The following is a 20,266-nucleotide window of genomic DNA, read 5'->3' on the forward strand; positions in this document are numbered from 1 at the left end:
GATCAGCAGGAGATTTTAAGCGGTTACACTGGAAATGCAGCAGAAGGATAATGAGCAGAGAAGACTCTGCATAAGGGTGTCTGCTCTTAACTGAAATTGCTAGTCTCTGGGAGGGAGGGAGGGTGGGTGGGTATGAACAATTGGTACTTAGCTTCTTGTATCGTCTGTGCTTTTGTAGAAAATGTTCCAATTTCCTACTTGTTTACAGTTTTTACGCAGGGAAGAAGGGAAGTGGGCGTTAGTTCCCAAACTGTATCCGTCGCCTCCCAAGCCCAACATGGATGCGAGAGGGAAATGGATTTTGACAATTTAGCTACCTTTTGTTCTCCTGACGAATATTGTGTAAATACCCCCATCCCTGACCCCTTTCAGCCTCAGTGCCTTGAACAGCTCCTGCTGTATCTAGGGCATTCTATGGGGGGGGGGGGTTAATGACCTCTATTAAGACATAATGGGAACTGGGGTGCTGTTTGAGAGGGGAAGGGCAAGTGGACCCAATCATACACTTGCTAAACTGTTGGCTTGTTTAATGAAGTGTGTTTTGGCCGAGGCCTGAGAACAGTCATTAAGGAGAAAAGTTTGAATTTGCTCGTCGCTTCGCATGCCAGGCTCAAGGAAGGGAAGTGGAAGACAAGCAGAGCAAATGAGGCTTCCTCCGCCCGGTTCCTTAAATCAGGTTCAGAATAGGGCTGAGGGAATTCTTTGTGGAGTGCGCTTAGCTTGCTTTTTCAAATGTTGTTCTTAGGATAACTTGGACAGGGCGGGTGCTGAAGGCAGGCACATTTGAACCCTGCATTTAGTTCAGGGGTAGCTGACGACAGCCTAAGCACTTCTGAGTCGGGACTTCCATGTGGGTTATTTGAGGGAGCGGGAGGGTTCTTAGGTCGGACCTTAGTCCATAGAGCTGTGGCCATGGTGACCTTCCTGGATTCAAGACGCCACCAGTGCACCAAATGCTCTGACGTGAGAAGCAGATTGCGGGGGCTGAGATCCCAAAACTTGCACTTCCCTGCAGCCAAGGGGACCTGGGGCTTGTGCTTCCTGCTAGAAGCAGCCCTCCCGCAGTGCATGCCAAACAGCTCTGGAAAATAAGGGAACTTTCTCACAGCAATTTGGGATACAGCAAGGGGGGCTGCTGTTAAGGGGCAAAGGTCCTCAGTCCTGTGGGTGAACCTCAAGTGGCGTTTTTGAATCCCAGCCCAAACGTGAAGCTGGCCTCAACTCCCTACCCCCCTTTATTTGAAAAATTCAGGATTCAAGGGGCAGCTTAAGGTTCCCAACCTTGGGGTTTGCGCTTTCAAAACAGGGATATCTGATTAAGATTGCCATCTTAAACATACAAGCTAGTAAATCTCATTGGACAGAGTGGGCCTTGCTTCTGAGTAAATGTACATGGGGTCTGGTTTTAAGTAGGACTTGTCCACCAGCTTTGGCCATGTACTTGTGCACTCCTGTGAATGATATGCAAATGAGTAATTCATATATGCAAATTAACAGTCCTTGCTGAAAACGTTGCCCACACCGCTTTTGGGAAGTAGACTTGATTTTTCTAAGGCAGCTATTGGCAAGTGTTTGAATTGTTGCCACAAGGAAGCACTGGCTTGTGTTCGAACCTACCTCACCTATTGCTCTGTAACACTATTGCTGGGAAATGTACAGTTGCTTTCTCTTAATATGCTTCACCCATCTGATCTGTGTCTGCGATATGATGTGCAGGAAACATGCCAAACACCTACACTTGGATGCTAGTGCTTAAGGATTGTGACAAAGCATTGTTTCGTTTTTATAGAATTTGTGGTTCCTAACATTTGATAGTATTGCAAGAAAGCGGGTGTTGGGTGGAAGGTGAGGGGACCTCACTCCCCGCAGCGACTCCACACGAGGGGGGGGGGATTGGAGAACCTGGGATTTAAATGCTACTCCGTAAGAAACCACCCCACGGCTACCTTTGGAAAATCTGAAATTGCTTGAGCTTCTCATTTCCTCAAATGAAATGGGTAGCCCAGCTAAGGCTGGATGCTGGGCGACCTGGCAAACAGCGGCAGGTGCAAGTTTTATCTGATGCAATGAGACTTCTTTGCTTCTCCATTTCTCCTCCTCAAATAACACATATACTCTCCAAATCAAATACTAGTTTTCTCAGCTTCTCTATGCCCCCCCCCGCGGTTTTCTACTAATAGTTTAACCTATTTCAACAAAATAAGTTGCTAAGCATACTCTGGTGAGCATGGAGGTAGATAATGTGGTGTTACAAGCCCCTAACCCATGGGTAGGCAAAGTAAGGCCTGGGGGCTGGATCCAGCCCAATTGCCTTCTAAATCCGGCCCCTGGACGATCCAGGAATCAGCCTGTTTTTACATGAGATAGATAGGTAAACTTTATTTGCATCAGCCAACGGCCATAGCAACATAAAACAAGCAATATATACCATTAAAAAGACAACAATGGGTAAAACGGAGTAGAATGTGTCCTTTTATTTAAAATGCATCTCTGGGTATTTTGTGGGGCATAGGAATTCATTCATTCCACCACCCCCCAAAGTATAGTCCGGCCCCCCACAAGGTCCGAGGGACAGTGGACCGGCCCCCTGCTGGAAAAGTTTGCTGACCCCTGCCCTAACCTGTCTTAGCTTCCCACCCCCTCTTCTGCCCTTCTCCACTTCCACAGTTGCTGCACCCCTCTACCTAAATGCACATCTGGGGTGCAACCTAAGCTCGGGCCAGTATACCTGAAGGAGCATCTCCACCCCCATCGTTCTACCCAGACACTGAGGTCCAGCACCGAGAGCCTTCTGGCGGTTGCCTCACTGCGAGAAGCAAAGCTACAGGGAACCAGGCAGAGGGCCTTCTCAGTGGTGGCACCCGCCCTGTGGAACGCCCTTCTACCAGATGTCAAAGAGAACAACAACTACCAGACTTTTATAAGACATCCGAAGGCAGCCCTGTTTAGGGAAGCTTTTAATGTTTGCTGCATTACTGTACTTTAATATTTTGTTGGAAGCCGCCCAGAGCGGCTGGGGAAGCCCAGCCAGATGGCCGGGGAATAAATAATAAATTATTGCTATTATTATAAGCTTGCACCAGCTCCCAAATAAATTTGGGGTGCTGCTCTGTTTATATCTCAGTGCACATAGAGGCTTGGATTCCTGCGGCATTCACTGCAGAAATGGCCTCTTGGATGGAATCTACACGCATATTAAAAATGTTCTGAAAATGCTACAATGGATTTTCCATAAGGCTTACTATCACCATCTAGTGTCACATTGTATATTTGAAACACACTTCAAACGTTTTATTTGTGGCTGTATAGTTGAGTCCTTGGACTGCATGCATGCCTAAAATTCTAGGAAAAAGCCACCAATTGCTTGAAATGCCTCTGCCACATTGCTCTGTTCTGGCTGTGGGGAAGTGGATAGATTGCTAGGCCAGCTCTGCAGCATGTACGACTTCCTGGTTCGCCAGAGAAGCTGCTTTGCTTTAGCTACACAGGCTCATAAAAAGCCAAACCCTCTACTGCTTGGGGCAGGGATTAAAGTAAATCAGAATAGGAGAGGAGGGTTTTTTATTGTAACAGCAAAGGGATTATGTTTATTGATACTTAGTTTTGCAAAGGATCCCCCCTTCCTGCTCCCCTTGGCTTTTGCGAAATGCCATTGGAGTGTAACTAGATTTGGCTTAAATGGGTATAGCTTCAGGCATCAGCAATAATTCTTCTGTCAAGTGTGATGAGGTACAACGAGCAGGGTTTTTAATGTAAGCTCTGTTATTTTCAATCCTTGGCTGTAGTCCTGGATATAAAAGGGGCACACGGATGTGAAGAAGATTGCTGGTATTTTTTCTCCAATGAAGGAGAGAGCCCACCATTTCCAAGGTAGCCAAAAATATATTCCTAATGCTTAGTCGGAATCTCCCTTCTTGCAATTCGAAATCAATTTGAAGGAGCGTCTCCACCCCCATCGTTCAGCCCCGGACACTGAGATCCAGTGCTGAGGGCCTTCTGGCGGTTCCCTCATTGCGAGAAGTGAGGTTATAGGAAACCAGGCAGAGGGCCTTCTCAGTAGTGGCGCCCACCCTGTGGAACACCCTCCCATCAGATGTCAAGGAAATAAGCAGCTATCTTATTTTTAAAAGACATCTGAAGGCAGCCCTGTTTAGGGAAGTTTTTAATATTTAATGCTGTATTGTTTTTAACACTCGATTGGGAGCCGCCCAGAGTGGCTGGGGAAACTCAGCCAGATGGACGGGGTATAAATAATAAATTATTGTTATTATTATCTTAGTCGCCCTCCTCCGCACACATTCCAGCTTTTCGATATCCTTAAATTGTGGTGCCCAGAACTGGACACAGGGCTCTAGGTGTGGTCTTGACCAAGGCAGAATAGAATGGTACTATTACTTCCCTTGATTGGGACACTAGGTTTCTGTTGATGCAGCCTAGAATAGCATTAGATTTATGCTATTTTTTCTTCTGCATCACACTGTTGACTCGTGTTAACCTTATGATCTGCTAAGACCCCTGGATCCTTTTCACATGTACTGCTGTCAAGCCAGGTGCCCCCCATCCTATATTTGTGCATCTGATCATTCATGCCTGAATGGAGAACCTTACATATGGCCCCATTGAAAGTCCAGTTCTCGAACTATAGAATGATAGAACTGTAATCTGTTGAGGTCTTCCTGGATCCTAATTTCTATTTATTTCAGAAGAATGGCACCATTTTTCCCCTCCATTGCCACCAGGGTGGCCGAGAGAGCCTCTAATCCCATATTATTGTGAATTCATTCAATTTTGTGGAGGGCACAGTCCGTTCTTCCTAGCAGACTTAAAAATCGCCTTGCTTCAGCTCCCATGGGGTTCAGAACCATGTAGCCAAGCCATCTTGAACAGTCTTCCCCAACCCTGTTGACCTCCAGATATTGGACTACAGCTTCCATCATCTGACCACTGACCATTCTGGGTGGAGCTGATGGGAGCTGTTGCCAAAGCATCTGAAAAGCACCATGTTGGGAATTCCTTCTTATATACCATGCAGGTAGCAAAATCCATCCACTGTATGCCTCAAAGAAAACTAGATCTGACCTCTAAGCAAGTTGACCCTTCAGAAGAAGAAGAAGAAGAAGAAGAAGAAGAAGAAGAAGAAGAAGAAGAAGAGTTTGGATTTGATATCCCCCATTTCACTCCCTTTAAGGAGTCTCAAAGCGGCTAACATTCTCCTTTCCCTTCCTCCCCCACAACAAACACTCTGTGAGGTGAGCAGGGCTGAGAGACCTCAGAGAAGTGTGACTGGCCCAAGGTCACCCAGCAGCTGCATGTGGAAGAGCGGAGACGCGAACCCAGTTCCCCAGATTACGAGACTACCGCTCTTAACCACTACACCACACTGGCTCTCAGTGCTGTATTTTTCAGTACTGCCTTAGATGTCGCAAGCAACTGGATGTGGGCTCTCTCCTTGTCAGTGAAGGATCCAACTGAGGGGTAAGAGGTCAAAATGGCAGGAAATCCCGACAGATGTGGGCTGGTTCCCCTTTCCTCTTTCATATTAATGGGATTTTCCACTCTTAACAGCTGTATTTAGGGAACCAGAACCTCTGGTCATTTCCATCCCTCCCTTTCCCCTTATTGCTTGGATTGATTCATGTCTCTTCTTTCAGGTTTTCTGGTTTACTATCTCTCTGAAATATGAAAAACACTTCTGTGTTTGTGCAAGGTTCACCTGTAGCAGAAACACTTGCATTGCTAGCATGGTTCCTGACCTCTACTGCTAACTGGTTCATCTTGCACTAAGCTTCTCATATATTTGATCTCCTCGTTTACAGTGCCCCCGTGTCCTCCTCGGTTTTGTTGTTTTAGCACCTTAACTGTGAGTGTACAAATGGATTACATAGCATCAATTTAAGTATTTTGGGGTATGTTTTTGTTTTGTTTTTTAATTTTTAATAAAACTGCCAAAACGAAAACTTAACCGTTTCCTGTGCTTCTTATTTTGGTTACTAATACTACTTTTTTAAATCAGAAAGAATAAACTACAACAAGTAAGCTTAGCAGCCATTATAGAAGAGAATATAGCCTCGCTGGACTGTCCAAGGACACACATAAGTTGGTCGGCTGGAGCTGCACAGCCAACCATCTTGCCTGCTTCATTAGAAATTGTGTTCAATAAAATTTCCCCTCCAGTGCTTTTGAGACATGTCCCCATGTCCCCAGTGACTTTGCCTACAGCAGTGATTCTCAACCTGTGGGTCCCCAGATGTTGTTGGACTACGACTCCCATCATCCCTGAGTTCTGGCTTTGCAAGCTAGGGGTGATGGGAGTTGTAGTTCAGCAGCAAATGGGGACCCACAGGTTGAGAAAGGCTGGCCTATAGTTTAAGAGCAAGGATAGCCAAACAGGTGCCCTTCAGATGGACTCCCAACACCCATCAGCTAGCATGGCCAGTGCTCAGATATGATGGAAGCCATGGTCCAATAACATTCAGAGAGCACCATTTTAGCTGCCTAGGAATTCATTTTTTCCTAGAATCATGTAATTGTAGAGTTGAAAGAGACTCTGAGGGTCATCTAGTCCAAATCCTGCAATGCAGGAATTGCAACTGAAGCATCCACCACAAGATGGCCATCCAACCTCTGCTTTAAAAACTCCAAGGAAGGAGAGTCCACAGCCTCCTGAGAGAGTCCGTTCCACTGTCTAACAGCTCTTAGCGTCTTTCCAGTTCATTTCCACAATTTCCCCAGCTTTAAAGACGTTTTCGCTTTCTGTGCATTGCCAGGGCAATTGAAAGGGGATAGTGTTACTTTATTTGATAAAAAATAAATTGGTGGGTTTTTTAATCTTTTTTCCTACATGAGTGGCTTGTGGCAAGTTCCCACTCAGCTAACTGAGAGCAAATAAGGCTTCTGCTCTGTGTGTGAGTGGGTCACACTAAAGTCAGAAAGGAATTCTTTTCGCTTGCTTGTCAGCCATCTGGGCTGTCTAGAAGGAGGCATTCCATTAGGAGCAAACGTCTGAAGCTCTGTAGAGTTTTATAGGGCCAAACCAGCACATTGAATTGGAAGCTGATGCCAGCAAACAATAACTGGTGTGTATGAATAATCATAGTTTAAAGGTCCCGGGCCCTCAGGAAGTCAGATTATCCTCCACCAGGGCCAGGGCCTTCTCAGTGATGGCTCCGACCTAGTGGAATGCTCTGTCCCATAAGACCAGGACCCTGCAGGATTTAACCTCCTTCCGCAGCGCTTGTAAGACAGAGCTATTCTGCCTTGCTTTCAATTTGAACTTAGCCTTATCTTTTATTCCCCTTCCTTCCCTCCCCCTCACCTTTTTAAGAAGATTACCCGCTCTGGGATCCCACAGCTAATTTACCCTGCTGGCCCAAATAGGAGTAATTTAGCCAGCTAGCCCTGGTGATCATTTAATGTTTATTGGATGGATTTCCCCCCTAAATTAATTTTTGAATTCTGAATTTATTTGTATTCCCGTTTTATACTGTATTTTATGCTGGTTTTTTTGTTACCACCCTGAGCCCGGTTTTCTGAACTGAGAAAGGCGGGGTATAAATAAATTATTATTATTATTATTATTATTATTATTATTATTATTGGTTCATAGAATGCCTGGTCCCAGCTGTTGCCATATTTTCCATCACCTGCTGTTTCTGAACCATCTCTCCAAGGCAGGCTCACTTATAAAGCATGATGGTAACCCAAGGCAGAGGCTGCTCTAGCGTGAACCATTGCAGCTTGATTTTCCACCTTGTGGCCTTGGACTGGCTGGAGGAGGAGTGGTGCGAGACACCAGCCAGGGAATCCCCAAGGGAAATACCGGGGGAGAAAGGCTCAGAGCCCAGGGATTGGTGGTGGGTCACAGAGGAGAGGTGAGAGGGGGAAGACTGGGAGGAGGGACTGCATATTGAAGCGACAACAGGGTTTGGTGAGCAGGAGGAACCTGTGATGGAGCAGTTCAGACTCCGAGGCTGAAGCAGAGGGTGGAGGTCAAGAGACTGCAGAAGAATCCTGGGAATCTCCCTCTCCAGCTCCAGGATAATGAGGAGAGCTGACCAGAGGCCAAAGGTGTGCAGGCACAGTTTGTAGCTGCTTGGGAAACATCTGGGACAGGAGGAGCCTTGGAAGAGGTGGAAGGCAGGGACCTTACAATAATGATGATGATGATTTATTATTTATACCCTGCATATCTGGCTGAGTTTCCCCAGCCACTCTGGGCAGCTCCCAATCAAGTGTTCAAAACAGTACAGATTAAAAACTTCCCTGAACAGGGCAGCCTTCAGATGTCTTTTAAAGATAGGATAGCTGCTTATTTCACATCTGAAGGGAGGGTGTTCCACAAGGTGGGCGCCACTACTGAGAAGGCCCTGTGTCTGGTTCCCTGTAGCTTTGCTTCTTGCAATGAGGGAACGCCAGAAGGCCCTCGGTGCTGGACCTCAGTGTCTGGGCTGAACGATGGGGGTGGAGACGCTCCTTCAGGTATACAGGACCGAGGCCGTTGTGGTCCTGGTGGCCACTCCCAGTCACCAGTCTAGCTGCCGTATTCTGGATTAATTGCATAGCCCCACAACCTTCAGTCCTGGCAACTGCTCCATAAGGGCAAGACCTACTAGGAAGCATTGCTGAGTTGTATGCCGTTTCCTTGAATAAAGAGTGAACTGCAGTCGTACCTTGGATCCCAAACGCCTTGGTGCTTGGACATTTTGGCTCCCGAATGCTGCAAACCCAGAAGTGACTGTTCCGGTTTGCAAACATTCATCAGACGGGGCTTCTGCGGCTTCCGATTGGCTGCAGGAGCTTCCTGCATCCAATCAGAAGCAGCGCTTTGGTTTTCAAATGTTTTCGGAAGTCGAACGGACTTCTGGAATGGATTCCGTTTGACTTCCTTTTTTAAATATAATTTTTATTAATTTTCACTTTAAACAAAGAAAAAACAATAAATTTCAACAATCATTCACATAACTTCTTTTCCACCGCTCTGCCGAGCAAAGACTTCCCTCCCTCCCGCCAACCGGTTTTCCTATTACAAGTCCATATCTCGCAGTTTCCTTATGTTTTGTCAAGTCCACATTGTAAGACTTATTTCAGTCCTGCTAATGTCTTCAGACTTCTACAGTTATTATTTATATAGTTATAAATTTACTCCAATCTGTTTGGAATTTTGATTCCTCCTGATTTCGGATTCTGCAGGTCAGTTTTGCTAATTGCGTGTAATCCATCATTTTCGTCTGCCACTCCTCCACCGTTGGTAGATCCAGTAATTTCCACTTTGGGGCTAATAACATTCTGGCAGCAGTTGTTGCATACATAAATAATCTTTGGTCCCCCTTTGCAATTTCCTTTCCCATCAAGCCCAGCAAAAAAGCTTCCAGCTATTTGGGAAAGGTATACCTTATTTAGAGGGACGCAGGTGGCGCTGTGCATTAAACCACAGAGCCTAGGACTTGATGATCAGAAGGTCGGTGGTTCGAATCCCTGCGACGGGGTGAGCTTCTGTTGCTCGGTCCCTGCTCCTGCCAACCTAGCAGTTCGAAAGCACGTCCAAGTGCAAGTAGATAAATAGGTACTGCTCCAGCGGGAAGGTAAACGGCGTTTCTGTGCACTGCTCTGGTTCGCCAGAAGCGGCTTAGTCATGCTGGCCACATGACCCAGAAGCTGCACACTGGCTCCCTTGGCCAGTAAAGCGAGATGAGCACCGCAACTCCAGAGTTGGTCAGGACTCGATCTAATGGTCAGGGGTCCCTTTACCTTTTTATACCATATTTAAACATCTTTTTCAATACGTTGTGCATCCAATCAGAAGCAGCGCTTTGGTTTTCGAATGTTTTCAGAAGTCGAACGGACTTCTGGAATGGATTCCGTTTGACTTCCAAGGTACGACTGTACACTAACAACTGAATTTGGCCTCTTCGTTCTGACCCACATCTAACTCCACCCCTGACAACTGGCTGTCAACTGGGATGCCAGCCTAGGCGGCTAAAATATGCTTTATGCCACTTGAACTTCTGGTGACAATGATGGAAGCCAAGAACTCGCCTGAGCTTATCCTTCGGTGGTCTGCCAAAAAAAAACAACCCTGGATTTCCGCCCCCCGCCCCTTCATTTGCTGCTCTTGTATTTCTTGCTCCCACCCACCAAGCACTTGTTGTTTATTTTGCTTTCTCTCCCCTGGCTTCATTCTTCATGAGTATCCCCACCCCGTAAATTCCTTAAGGCCTTAAACTGCAGCATAATCCAGCTACAAATCCCACCTGGACCTGCCAGACCCAACGAGTCCAGACATCCCTCTTGTGCATTCCTCCGATGCCTTCGCAAATCCTCCAAGCCTCTCCTTTAGAAATACTCCGATTGGGAAAAAAATATGCACCCAAACTTCTGGCTGCTTTGACTGAAACAGGAATTGTTGTTGTTTAGTCGTTTAGTCGTGTCCGACACTTCGTGACCCCATGGACCAGAGAACGCTAGGCACTCCTGTCCTCCACTGCCCCCCGCAGCTTGGTCAGACTCATGCTGGCAACCTCGAAAACACTATCCAACCATCTCGTCCTCTGTCGCCCCCTTCTCCTTGTGCCCTCCATCTTCCCAACATCAGGGTCTTCTCCAGGGAGTCTTCTCTTCTTCTGAGGTGGCCAAAATATTGGAGCCTCAGCTTCAGGATCTGTCCTTCCAGTGAGCACTCAGGGCTGATTTCCTTCAGAATGGAGAGGTTTGATCTTCTTGTAGTCCATGGGACTCTCAAGAGTCTCCCCCAGCACCATAATTCAAAAGCATCAATTCTTCGGCGATCAGCCTTCTTTATGGTCCAGCTCTCAGAGACGCTATGAACTATGCCGAGCAGGGCACGCAAGATGAACAGGTCATAGTGGAGAGTTTTGACCAAACGTGATCCACCTGGAGAAGGAACCGGCAAGCCACTCCAGTATCCCTGCCAAGAAAACTCCATGGACATGGACAAAGACAACAGAAACAGGAATAGCTAAAGCTAAATTAACTGCTTTTATGCAGAAACTAGGGGGTGTGACTCAACCCCACCCCTCAGCCTCAACACCCCCAGAGCTCCCCCTTCCCACCCCATTCAGTGCTATTTTTCTAGAAAAAAAGGTGCAGCAACTTGCCATCATCATCATAATTTATTATTTATACCCCACCCATCTATCTGGGTTTCCCCAGCCACTCTGGGCGGCTTCCAACAAAGATTAAAAATACATTAAAATACCACACATTAAAAACTTCCCTAAACAGGGCTGCCTTCAAATGTCTTCTAGATGTCAGGTAGTTGTTTATCTCTTTGACATCTGATGGGAGGGTGTTCCACAGGGCGGGCACCACCACCAAGAAGGCTCTCTGCCTGGTTCCCTGTAACCTCACTTCTCACAATGAGGGAACTGCCAGAAGACCCTCGGCGCTGGACCTCAGTGTCTGGGCAGCACGATGGGGGTGGAGACGCTCCTTCAACTCTCTTGTTATCTTATACAGTGGTACCTTGGTTAAGTACATTATTTGTTCCGAAGGTCCGTTCTTAACCTGAACTGTTCTTAACCTGAAGCACCACTTTAGCTCATGGGGACTCCCACTGCCGCTGCTGTGCAATTTCTGTTCTTATCCTGAAGCAAAGTTCTTAACCTGAGGTACTATTTCTGGGTTAGCAGAGTCTGTAACCTGAAGTGTCTGTAACCTGAGGTACCGCTGTAATGGTGATGGCACCCACCTAAGAGGTGCCCGGAATTCCGTTTCAGAGAGTTCCTGCTGGAAAAAATGCCCTGCTTGGAGCTGCTAAGCTTGCTTTTCACTTTCCTAACTCCATTTGTGCAGCCACTTCTGTTCCGCAAGCCTGCTCTGCACCCATTTTTACCTTCGTGCCCATGTCTCCCCCCCTTAGAAACCTGTATCTTCCTCCTTCCATAGGTAAAGGTAAAGGGACCCCTGACCATTAGGTCCAGTCGTGAACGACTCTGGGGTTGTGGTGTTCATCTCGCTTTATTGGCCGAGGGAGCCGGCGTACAGCTTCCAGGTCATGTGGCCAGCATGACTAAGCCGCTTCTGGCGAACCAGAGCAGCGCACGGAAACGCCGTTTACCTTCCCGCCGGAGCGGTACCTATTTATCTACTTGCACTTGGACGTGCTTTCAAACTGCTAGGTGGGCAGGAGCAGGGACCGAGCAACGGGAGCTCACCCCATCGTGGGGATTCGAACCACTGACCTTCTAATCGGCAAGTCCTAGGCTCTGTGGTTTAACCCACAGTGCCACCCGCATCCCTCCTTCCATTTGTTGTTGTTTAGTCATTTAGTCGTGCCCAACTCATCGTGACCCCATGGACTAGAGCACTCCAGGCACTCCTGTCTTCCACTGCCTCCTGCAGTTTAGTCAGACACATGTTTGTAGCTTTGAGAACACTGTCCCACCATCTCATCCTCTGTCCTCCCCTTCTCCTTGTGCCCTCCATCTTTCCCAACATCAGGGTCTTTTCCAGGGAGTCTTCTCTTCTCATGAGGTGGCCAAAATATTGGAGCCTGAGTTTCACTATCTGTCCTTCCAGTGAGCACTCAGGGCTGATTTCCTTCAGAATGGATCGGTCTGATCTTCTTGCAGTCCACCCTTCTTCCATACACTGCAACTAATAAGCACCTTTTCCACCTCCCAACCAATTACAAAGCCACCATCCCCAGCTATTCTTCAGGCCCTTTCGTGCCCCTGCTTTCATCTTCACCCCCATTCCTACGCCTCCTCCTCCCTCCTTTTTTGCAACCCCCTTTGTACCCCGTTGTTCACCTTCACCCTTATTATCTTCCCCCTCCCCACTTTTCTGAACTCTCCCTTGCACACAGACCCCCATTTCCACGCATCATCCTCTTTCCTATTCCGCAGCCCCCTTTGCATACATATCATGATGATCTATATTACTATATATTTTTAAGACAAACAGAATCTTAAACACAAGCGTTAAGTGTTCTATTAGGGAATGCTAATCCCGGCGTGTGGGTGTTATACGCATAGGAGCGTTTGCTTATTAATAAAACAAATCTAAATTACTACTTTGAATGTGGAACTTCGCGTTGAAGACACCACATGGTCTTCAGGATCATAGCTGTCAACGTTTCCCTTTTTTGAAGGGAAATTCCCTTATTACGAATAGGATTCCTCGCAAGAAAAGGGGAAGGTTGACAGCTATGTTCAGGAACGCGTGCGAGTTTTTGACAGCTGAAATCCAGTTTTAAATTGTTGCCGGATCAAAGGGGCCGGGATGGAACGCTCTCGACCAATCCCTTTGGCTGGGAGGCGGAGCCAAAGTCAGATCAAAAGGGCCGGAATGGAACGCTCTCGACCAATCCCTTTGGCTGGGAGGCGGAGCCAAAGTCAGATCAAAAGGGCCGGAATGGAACGCTCTCGTCCAATCCCTTTGGCTGGGAGGCGGAGCCAAAGTCGGATCAAAAGGGCCGGAATGGAACGCTTTCGACCAATCCCTTTGGCTGGGAGGCGGAGCCAAAGTCGGATCAAAAGGGCCGGAATGGAACGCTCTCGACCAATCCCTTTGGCTGGGAGGCGGAGCCAAAGTCGGATCAAAAGGGCCGGAATGGAACGCTCTCGACCAATCCCTTTGGCTGGGAGGCGGAGCCAAAGTCAGATCAAAAGGGCCGGAATGGAACGCTCTCGACCAATCCCTTTGGCTGGGAGGCGTAACCAATGTCGGATTGGCTCAAAAGCTCGGCAAGGCAAGGCCGGGCAGAGCAGGTCTACGCGTGCGCGGACCGCTTTACGGCAGCGAGGCGGGCGGTTGCCCGTCAGTGCCTCCTCCTTCCGCCCTTCTTCTTTCGCGACGGCGTCGTGAAGACGGAGGGCGCTTGACGGCCAGCCGGAGAGGCAACTTGTGGGGAGCCGTGAGGAGGGGCAGCGTTGCCATGGGGCAGAAGAAGAAAGGTAAAGGCGGTTGGCGGGGGGGGGGGCGTCAGGTGTTGACGGGGAGGAGCCGGTTTCTCCTCTCAGCCCCATTTTCTGTGGGGATTTGGGGGCTTGGGGGTCTTTCTCTGAGCCCCCTCCCCCCTCAGTTCAGTGGGGGGGGGGGCGCCTCGTGAGAGAGGCAGCAGGTCTCCCTCCTCCTCTTTTTTTTTCCCCCAATAGATTTTTATTGAGATTTTAAAGGTTACGAAAAGAAAAAATAAAGAACATATTTAAACAGGAAAAAAAACTTAAAATACAGAACAATACAAAAACAAAGGAAAAAAAACAGAAAAAAGATGCAGATAATTAAAGAAAAAACAACAACAAATCAATCCTTTACATAACTTTCTTTCCTTTGCTTATTTCCTTGACCTCCTCACACCTCCCTTTTTTGTATTCTAATTCAATTAGCAAATCCTTTCCATCTTTATTTCTATCCTGATGATTTATCTTAATATACTATAATTTTACATTCTGTTTTTTCACCAATTAACAATCCATTTTTACTTAATCCTTTATATCATTTCTGCTAAAACCACATTACTTGACATGAGCCAACAGTGTGACGCGGCAGCTAAAAAAGCCAATGCAATTCTGGGCTGCATCAATAGGAGTATAGCATCTAGATCAAGGGAAGTAATAGTGCCACTGTATTCTGCTCTGGTCAGACCTCACCTGGAGTACTGTGTCCAGTTCTGGGCACCACAGTTAAAGAAGGACACGGACAAACTGGAACGTGTCCAGAGGAGGGCAACCAAAATGGTCAAAGGCCTGGAAACGATGCCTTATGAGGAACGGCTAAGGGAGCTGGGCATGTTTAGCCTGGAGAAGAGGAGGTTAAGGGGTGATATGATAGCCATGTTCAAATATATAAAAGGATGTCACATAGAGGAGGGAGAAAGGTTGTTTTCTGCTGCTCCAGAGAAGCGGACACGGAGCAATGGCTCCAAACTACAAGAAAGAAGATTCCACCTAAACATTAGGAAGAACTTCCTGACAATAAGAGCTGTTCGACAGTGGAATTTGCTGCCAAGGAGTGTGGTGGAGTCTCCTTCTTTGGAGGTCTTTAAGCAGAGGCTTGACAACCATATGTCAGGAGTGCTCTGATGGTGTTTCCTGCTTGGCAGGGGGTTGGACTCGATGGCCCTTGTGGTCTCTTCCAACTCTATGATTCTATGATTCTATGACTTCATTCCAACATCCTTCTAAGTTCTTAAGTTACATCGGTAAACGTTATCATATTACATCACAAGGCTTATTATACTATAATTTTCAACATGTATAGAAATCCTTCAGGTGCTGCTTGGGGGAGAACTTTGGGACTCCCTGCCTCATGATATTATTATTTTTTAAATTTTTATTTATTAAAGTTATTATGTTACACCGGTACACATTATCATATTACATCATAAGGCTTATTATACCATAATTTTCAACATGTATGCAATGTTTATATACTAAAAGGAAAAAAAAACAAGGACAAAAATCTATTCCAAAATCATATATGTACCAACACTTCAGACTTCCTGTCTATCCCATTGTATATTCCTTTTTTTACAAATGAATGTACTCTTATTATTGTATATTTCTTTACATTTTATCTAATACATTCCTATATCCATATGTACCCTTGGTCTTATTTCTCAGCTCAGTCTCTCTCCAACGTCAGTCGAATGCTAGCATAGATAGCGAACCTTTATTGTATTTTTGAACATATATCTTACATCTATCCCACTTTTCCATAAATTTTTGTTTTGAGTTGCCTCTCAGGCTATTTGTCAACTGCGCCATTTCAGCAAATTCTTGTAGCTTGTTATGCCAGTCCGTTATTGTCGGGGCTTCTTGTTCCTTCCACACACCTTTGCCACCAAAGTCCGAGCTGCAGCCGTTGCATATAAAAATACCTCCCTAAAAGGCATTTGAGATGGGACTCCCTGCCTCATGATAACGGGGCGGGCGCCTTTGCTGTGCCCTTTTCTGATTAGGCTTGGGGCTGCCTCTGAAAAGCAGAAACACCAGGCAGCCCCAGAGGTTGCTGATCCCAGGGCTGGTTGTAGAGAGCAGGCTTCATAGATCTATATGTCACAGAAGAGGACAGCTGGAAGGGTCCCAGATGGTAATCTAGTCCAGCCCCTTGTGATGCTGCTCTGGGGAAGGGGGCTGCGCTCCACTGGCTATGGGTCAGTTTCTGGGCAGAGGTCAAAGTGCTGGCGCCTGTTGTGGGAAGCTCCCAGGCAGGACCCGAGTGCGAATGCAGCAATCAGCAGCCTTTAGCTTCTTGTTGCAATGGCCTCAGTATACCTGAAAGAGCGTCTCCACCCCCATTATTCTACCTGGACGCTGAGGTCCAGCACCGAAGGCCTTCTGGCGGTTCCCTCATTGAGAGAAGCAAAGCTACAGGGAACCAGGCAGAGGGCCTTCTCGGTGGTAGCACCCTCCCTGGTGAACGCCCTCCCATCAGATGTCAAAGAGATAAACAACTACCTGACATTCAGAAGACATCTTAAGGCAGCCCTGTTCAGGGAAGTTTTTAATGTGTGACATCTTAGTGTATTTTTGGTGTTTGTGGAAGCCGCCCAGAGTGGCTGGGGAAACCCAGCCAGATGGGCGGGGTACAAATAATAAATTATTATTATTATTATTATTATTATTATTATTATTATTATTTATTGTTTCAGGAGACCTCAGCCGGGCAGAGCTGATGATGATGACCATCTCAGACGTCATCAAGCAGCTCATTGAAGCTCACGACCAGGGCAAAGATGTCAACTTGAACAAGTAAGTTTGGCCGGCCGGCCAGCCACCATCTCCTGCTCTTCTCTTTGTTTTTTAATACGTTTTTATTGGTTTTTTAACATATTAATTCTAACGTTCATACAACATAACTTCTCATCTTATACAACATTTTAGGACTTCCGTCAACACCTCTGATCATTTTCCGTTCTTTCTCACTTATTATGCATTTTTAAATTTCCTATTACCTTTAATTGTCCTTAACTAATAATTCTCTTCATTAGCTTTTTTGCAATATTTCAAATAATACACCTTACAAAACTTCTTGCAAACCTACTAGCGTAATTTGTTCATCACAGTTGCTTTTCAAATAATCCGTAAATTTACTCCAGTCTTCTGAGAATTTCTAGTCCTGCAGGTTTCGAATCCTACCTGTTAGTTTATCTAATTCTGCATAGTCCATCAGTTTCATCCTCCATTCTTCTTTCATCAGTAGTTCTTCTTGCTTCCTTTTTGGTGCCAGTAATATTCTTGCTGCCGGTCTCCTGCTCTTCTCTGCCCTCTGCTGTTTGTGCATGCCCTTTATCCTCCCTTTATAAAAGGTAAAGGTACCCTTGCCCGTACGGGCCAGTCTTGGCAGACTCTAGGGTTGTGCACTCATCTCACTCTAGAGGCCGGGAGCCAGCGCTGTCTGCAGACACCTCCGGGTCACGTGGCCAGCGTGACGAAGCTGCTCTGGCGAACCGGCACCAGCGCAGCACACGGAAACGCCGTTTACCTTCCCGCTATAAAGCGGTACCTATTTATCTACTTGCACTTAAGTGTGCTTTCGAACTGCTAGGTGGGCAGGAGCTGGGACCGAACGACAGGAGCTCACCCCGCCGCGGGGATTCGAACCGCCGACCATGCGATCGGCAAGTCCTAGGCACTGAGGTTTTACCCACAGCGCCATCCGCGTCCCTCGTCCTCCCTGTATAGTACCTCACTAAATCACACTCTTTTATTTTCAAGGATAAAGACCAAGACAGCTGCAAAGTATGGGCTTTCGGCACAGCCCCGCCTCGTGGACATCATTGCTGCGGTGCCTCCCCAGTATCGCAGAGTGCTGGTTCCCAAGCTGAAGGCGAAGCCCATCCGCACTGCTAGTGGGGTAGGCCTGTTCAATGTTTGATAAGGGGGCTTCCTGGTGTTTTAGACTGCAGTGTCCATCAGCCTCAGCTAGTGTGGTCGGTGGTCGGGGATGATGGGAATTGTAGTCCAAAACATCTGGAGGCCACGTTGATTATCCCCCCGTGTTGTGGTCTAGTGGTCTAGTTGTGGGGTGTGAACCCAGGTGCCTCAAGTTTATACCATCAATAAGGAGAGGTCTTCGCAACAACCAACCCAGACCCTGTGATCATCATCTGAGGGCCTCCTAAAAGGAAATTCTGCCCTTGGTATGTTCATTTTCCACCTCTCCATTTTGATTCTCTGGCCCCATATCTGTGCAAACTTACTATCCCAAAATACAGGCGTGCTTTTACACTTGCAAGACTGGATGTTTTGCCATCTGCGGTACTTGAGGGTCAATTCCAAAAGATCCCGCCTGAGAAACATCTTTTCCCCTCGAAACAGCGGCACACGTCCTCCTGTCTTGTACTCTCTACAAAGACCTGAGGAACGAGATCATCACCCCACTCGTAATAACCATCCCAGGGCGCTCAGCCACTGCCACAATGTCCTTTCTTCTGTCAGATCAAAATGAGCAGATAACGGCAAAGGTTGCTAGGTTCATAGCAGGGGCAATCAGAATAAGGGCCACTAACTGACTGCTGATTCAGGACCTTAAATTGTGCTCTTATATCAAATTTCCTTTTCTGCGTATACTGTAATGTTTTAATGTTGCTATGGCCATTGGCTAATGCGATTAAGGTTTTATCTATCTCTGTCTGAGGGCCTTCTTCATGTGCCTCCACCATGAGAGGTCCGGAGGGTGGCAACATGGGAACAGGCCTTTTCTGCCGTGTCTCCCCATGTGTGGCATGCTCTCCCGCAAGGAGACTCGTCCGACACCTTCATTGCCTATCTTCTCATGTTCCCAAGGCAGCTTCCCATGTTCCTAAAAATGACTCAGTTGGACACTCATTTCGGTATAGGGTATTCTGCACAAGGCAGGCGGTTGTGAAGTACAGTGGTACCTCGGGTTACAGATGCTTCAGGTTACAGATGCTTCAGGTTACAGACTCCGCTAACCCAGAAATATTACCTTGGGTTAAGAACTTTGCTTCAGGATGAGAACAGAAATCGTGCTCTGGCATCGCGGCGGCAGTAGGAGGCCCCATTAGCTAAAGTGGTGCTTCAGGTTAAGAACAGTTTCAGGTTAAGAACGGACCTCCAGAACGAATCACATACTTAACCCGAGGTACCACTGTACGTACATCTTTCCATTCCTTTAAAAGTAATGGTTTTGTTATTTTCTTCTCAAGGGAACTGTGATAACTTCTCTGCAATGCTTCTCTCCTTTTTTTCAGATTGCTGTTGTGGCAGTGATGTGTAAGCCTCACAGATGTCCACACATTAACTTCACAGGAAACATTTGTGTGTAAGTAGAGTCTTGGAATATTCAGAAATGTTGCCAGGTTGGGTTGTAGACAACTGAAATGTAAGAAGCTAGGAAGAACCCTGAACTGGATCAGGCCCATAGGGACCCATCTAGTCCAGCATCGTGTTTTGACAGTGACCAACCAAATCCACCAATGGGAAGTGCCCAAGTAGAATAGCAGGGCTTGTGATTCCCGCTGCCTCCGGCAGAGGAGGTATATGTCATACAACAGGCATAGGCAAACTCAGCCCTCCAGATGTTTTGGGACTACAACTTCCATCATCCCTGATCACTGGTCCTGTTAGCTAGGGGTGATGGGAGTTGTAGTCCCAAAACATCTGAAGGGCCAAGTTTGTCTATGCCTGTCATAGACTCACAGAACAGTAGCATTGGAAGGGACCCAAAGGATCATCCAGCTCAACCTCTCGCAATGCAGCAATCGCAGCTAAATAATGTTCTGGTCTACTGTTCATCTTCCTTGCATAAAAGTGGGACGGGAAGTAAATCTTCATGAATAGCTAACTGTTTAAGGAAAGATCTGTATTTATCACTTCAAAGAGAAAGATACAGTGGTACCTTGGGTTAAGTACTTAATTCGTTCTGGAGGTCTGTTCTTAACCTAAAACTGTTCTTAAGCTGAAGCACCACTTTAGCTAATGGGGCCTCTTGCTGCCGCTGCTCCGCCGGAACACGATTTCTGTTCTCATCCTGAAGCAAAGTTCTTAACCCGAGGTACTATTCCTGGGTTAGCGGAGTCTATAACCTGAAGCGTATGTAAGCCCAAGGTACCAATGTATTTGAATGGTCCCTGACCCCAGTTGTGCAATAATGCACAGTAATTAACTGGAGGTTTCATCCAAGACTAACTAGGGTTGTCCGGTCAACACTCGCTTAGTGGCTTCAGAATCTCTGACTAGGACCTAGGAGACGGGCGTTCAAATCCCCACTCTACCATGAAGTTCACTGAGTGACCTAAGGCCAGTCACTGCTTCTCAGCCCTAACCTTCCTCACAGG

General features: G+C 46.9%; 1 protein-coding gene across 1 annotated transcript in view; it reads left to right on the forward strand.

Moving 5' to 3' along the window:
* The first annotated feature begins 13,809 nt into the window (after window positions 1–13,809).
* The window catches only part of ELP3 (elongator acetyltransferase complex subunit 3), a 125,158-nt gene continuing 118,701 nt past the window's right edge, over window positions 13,810–20,266 (forward strand). The window contains exons 1-4 of the mRNA XM_079968755.1: window positions 13,810–13,916; window positions 16,616–16,715; window positions 17,682–17,820; window positions 19,181–19,251. Of these exons, the coding sequence (XP_079824881.1) occupies window positions 13,898–13,916; window positions 16,616–16,715; window positions 17,682–17,820; window positions 19,181–19,251 (329 nt within the window). The 5' untranslated portion in view covers window positions 13,810–13,897. The remainder of the gene's footprint in view (window positions 13,917–16,615; window positions 16,716–17,681; window positions 17,821–19,180; window positions 19,252–20,266) is intronic.

This window comes from Podarcis cretensis (assembly GCF_951804945.1).
Source record: "Podarcis cretensis genome assembly, chromosome: 3".
NCBI lineage: Eukaryota > Metazoa > Chordata > Lepidosauria > Squamata > Lacertidae > Podarcis > Podarcis cretensis.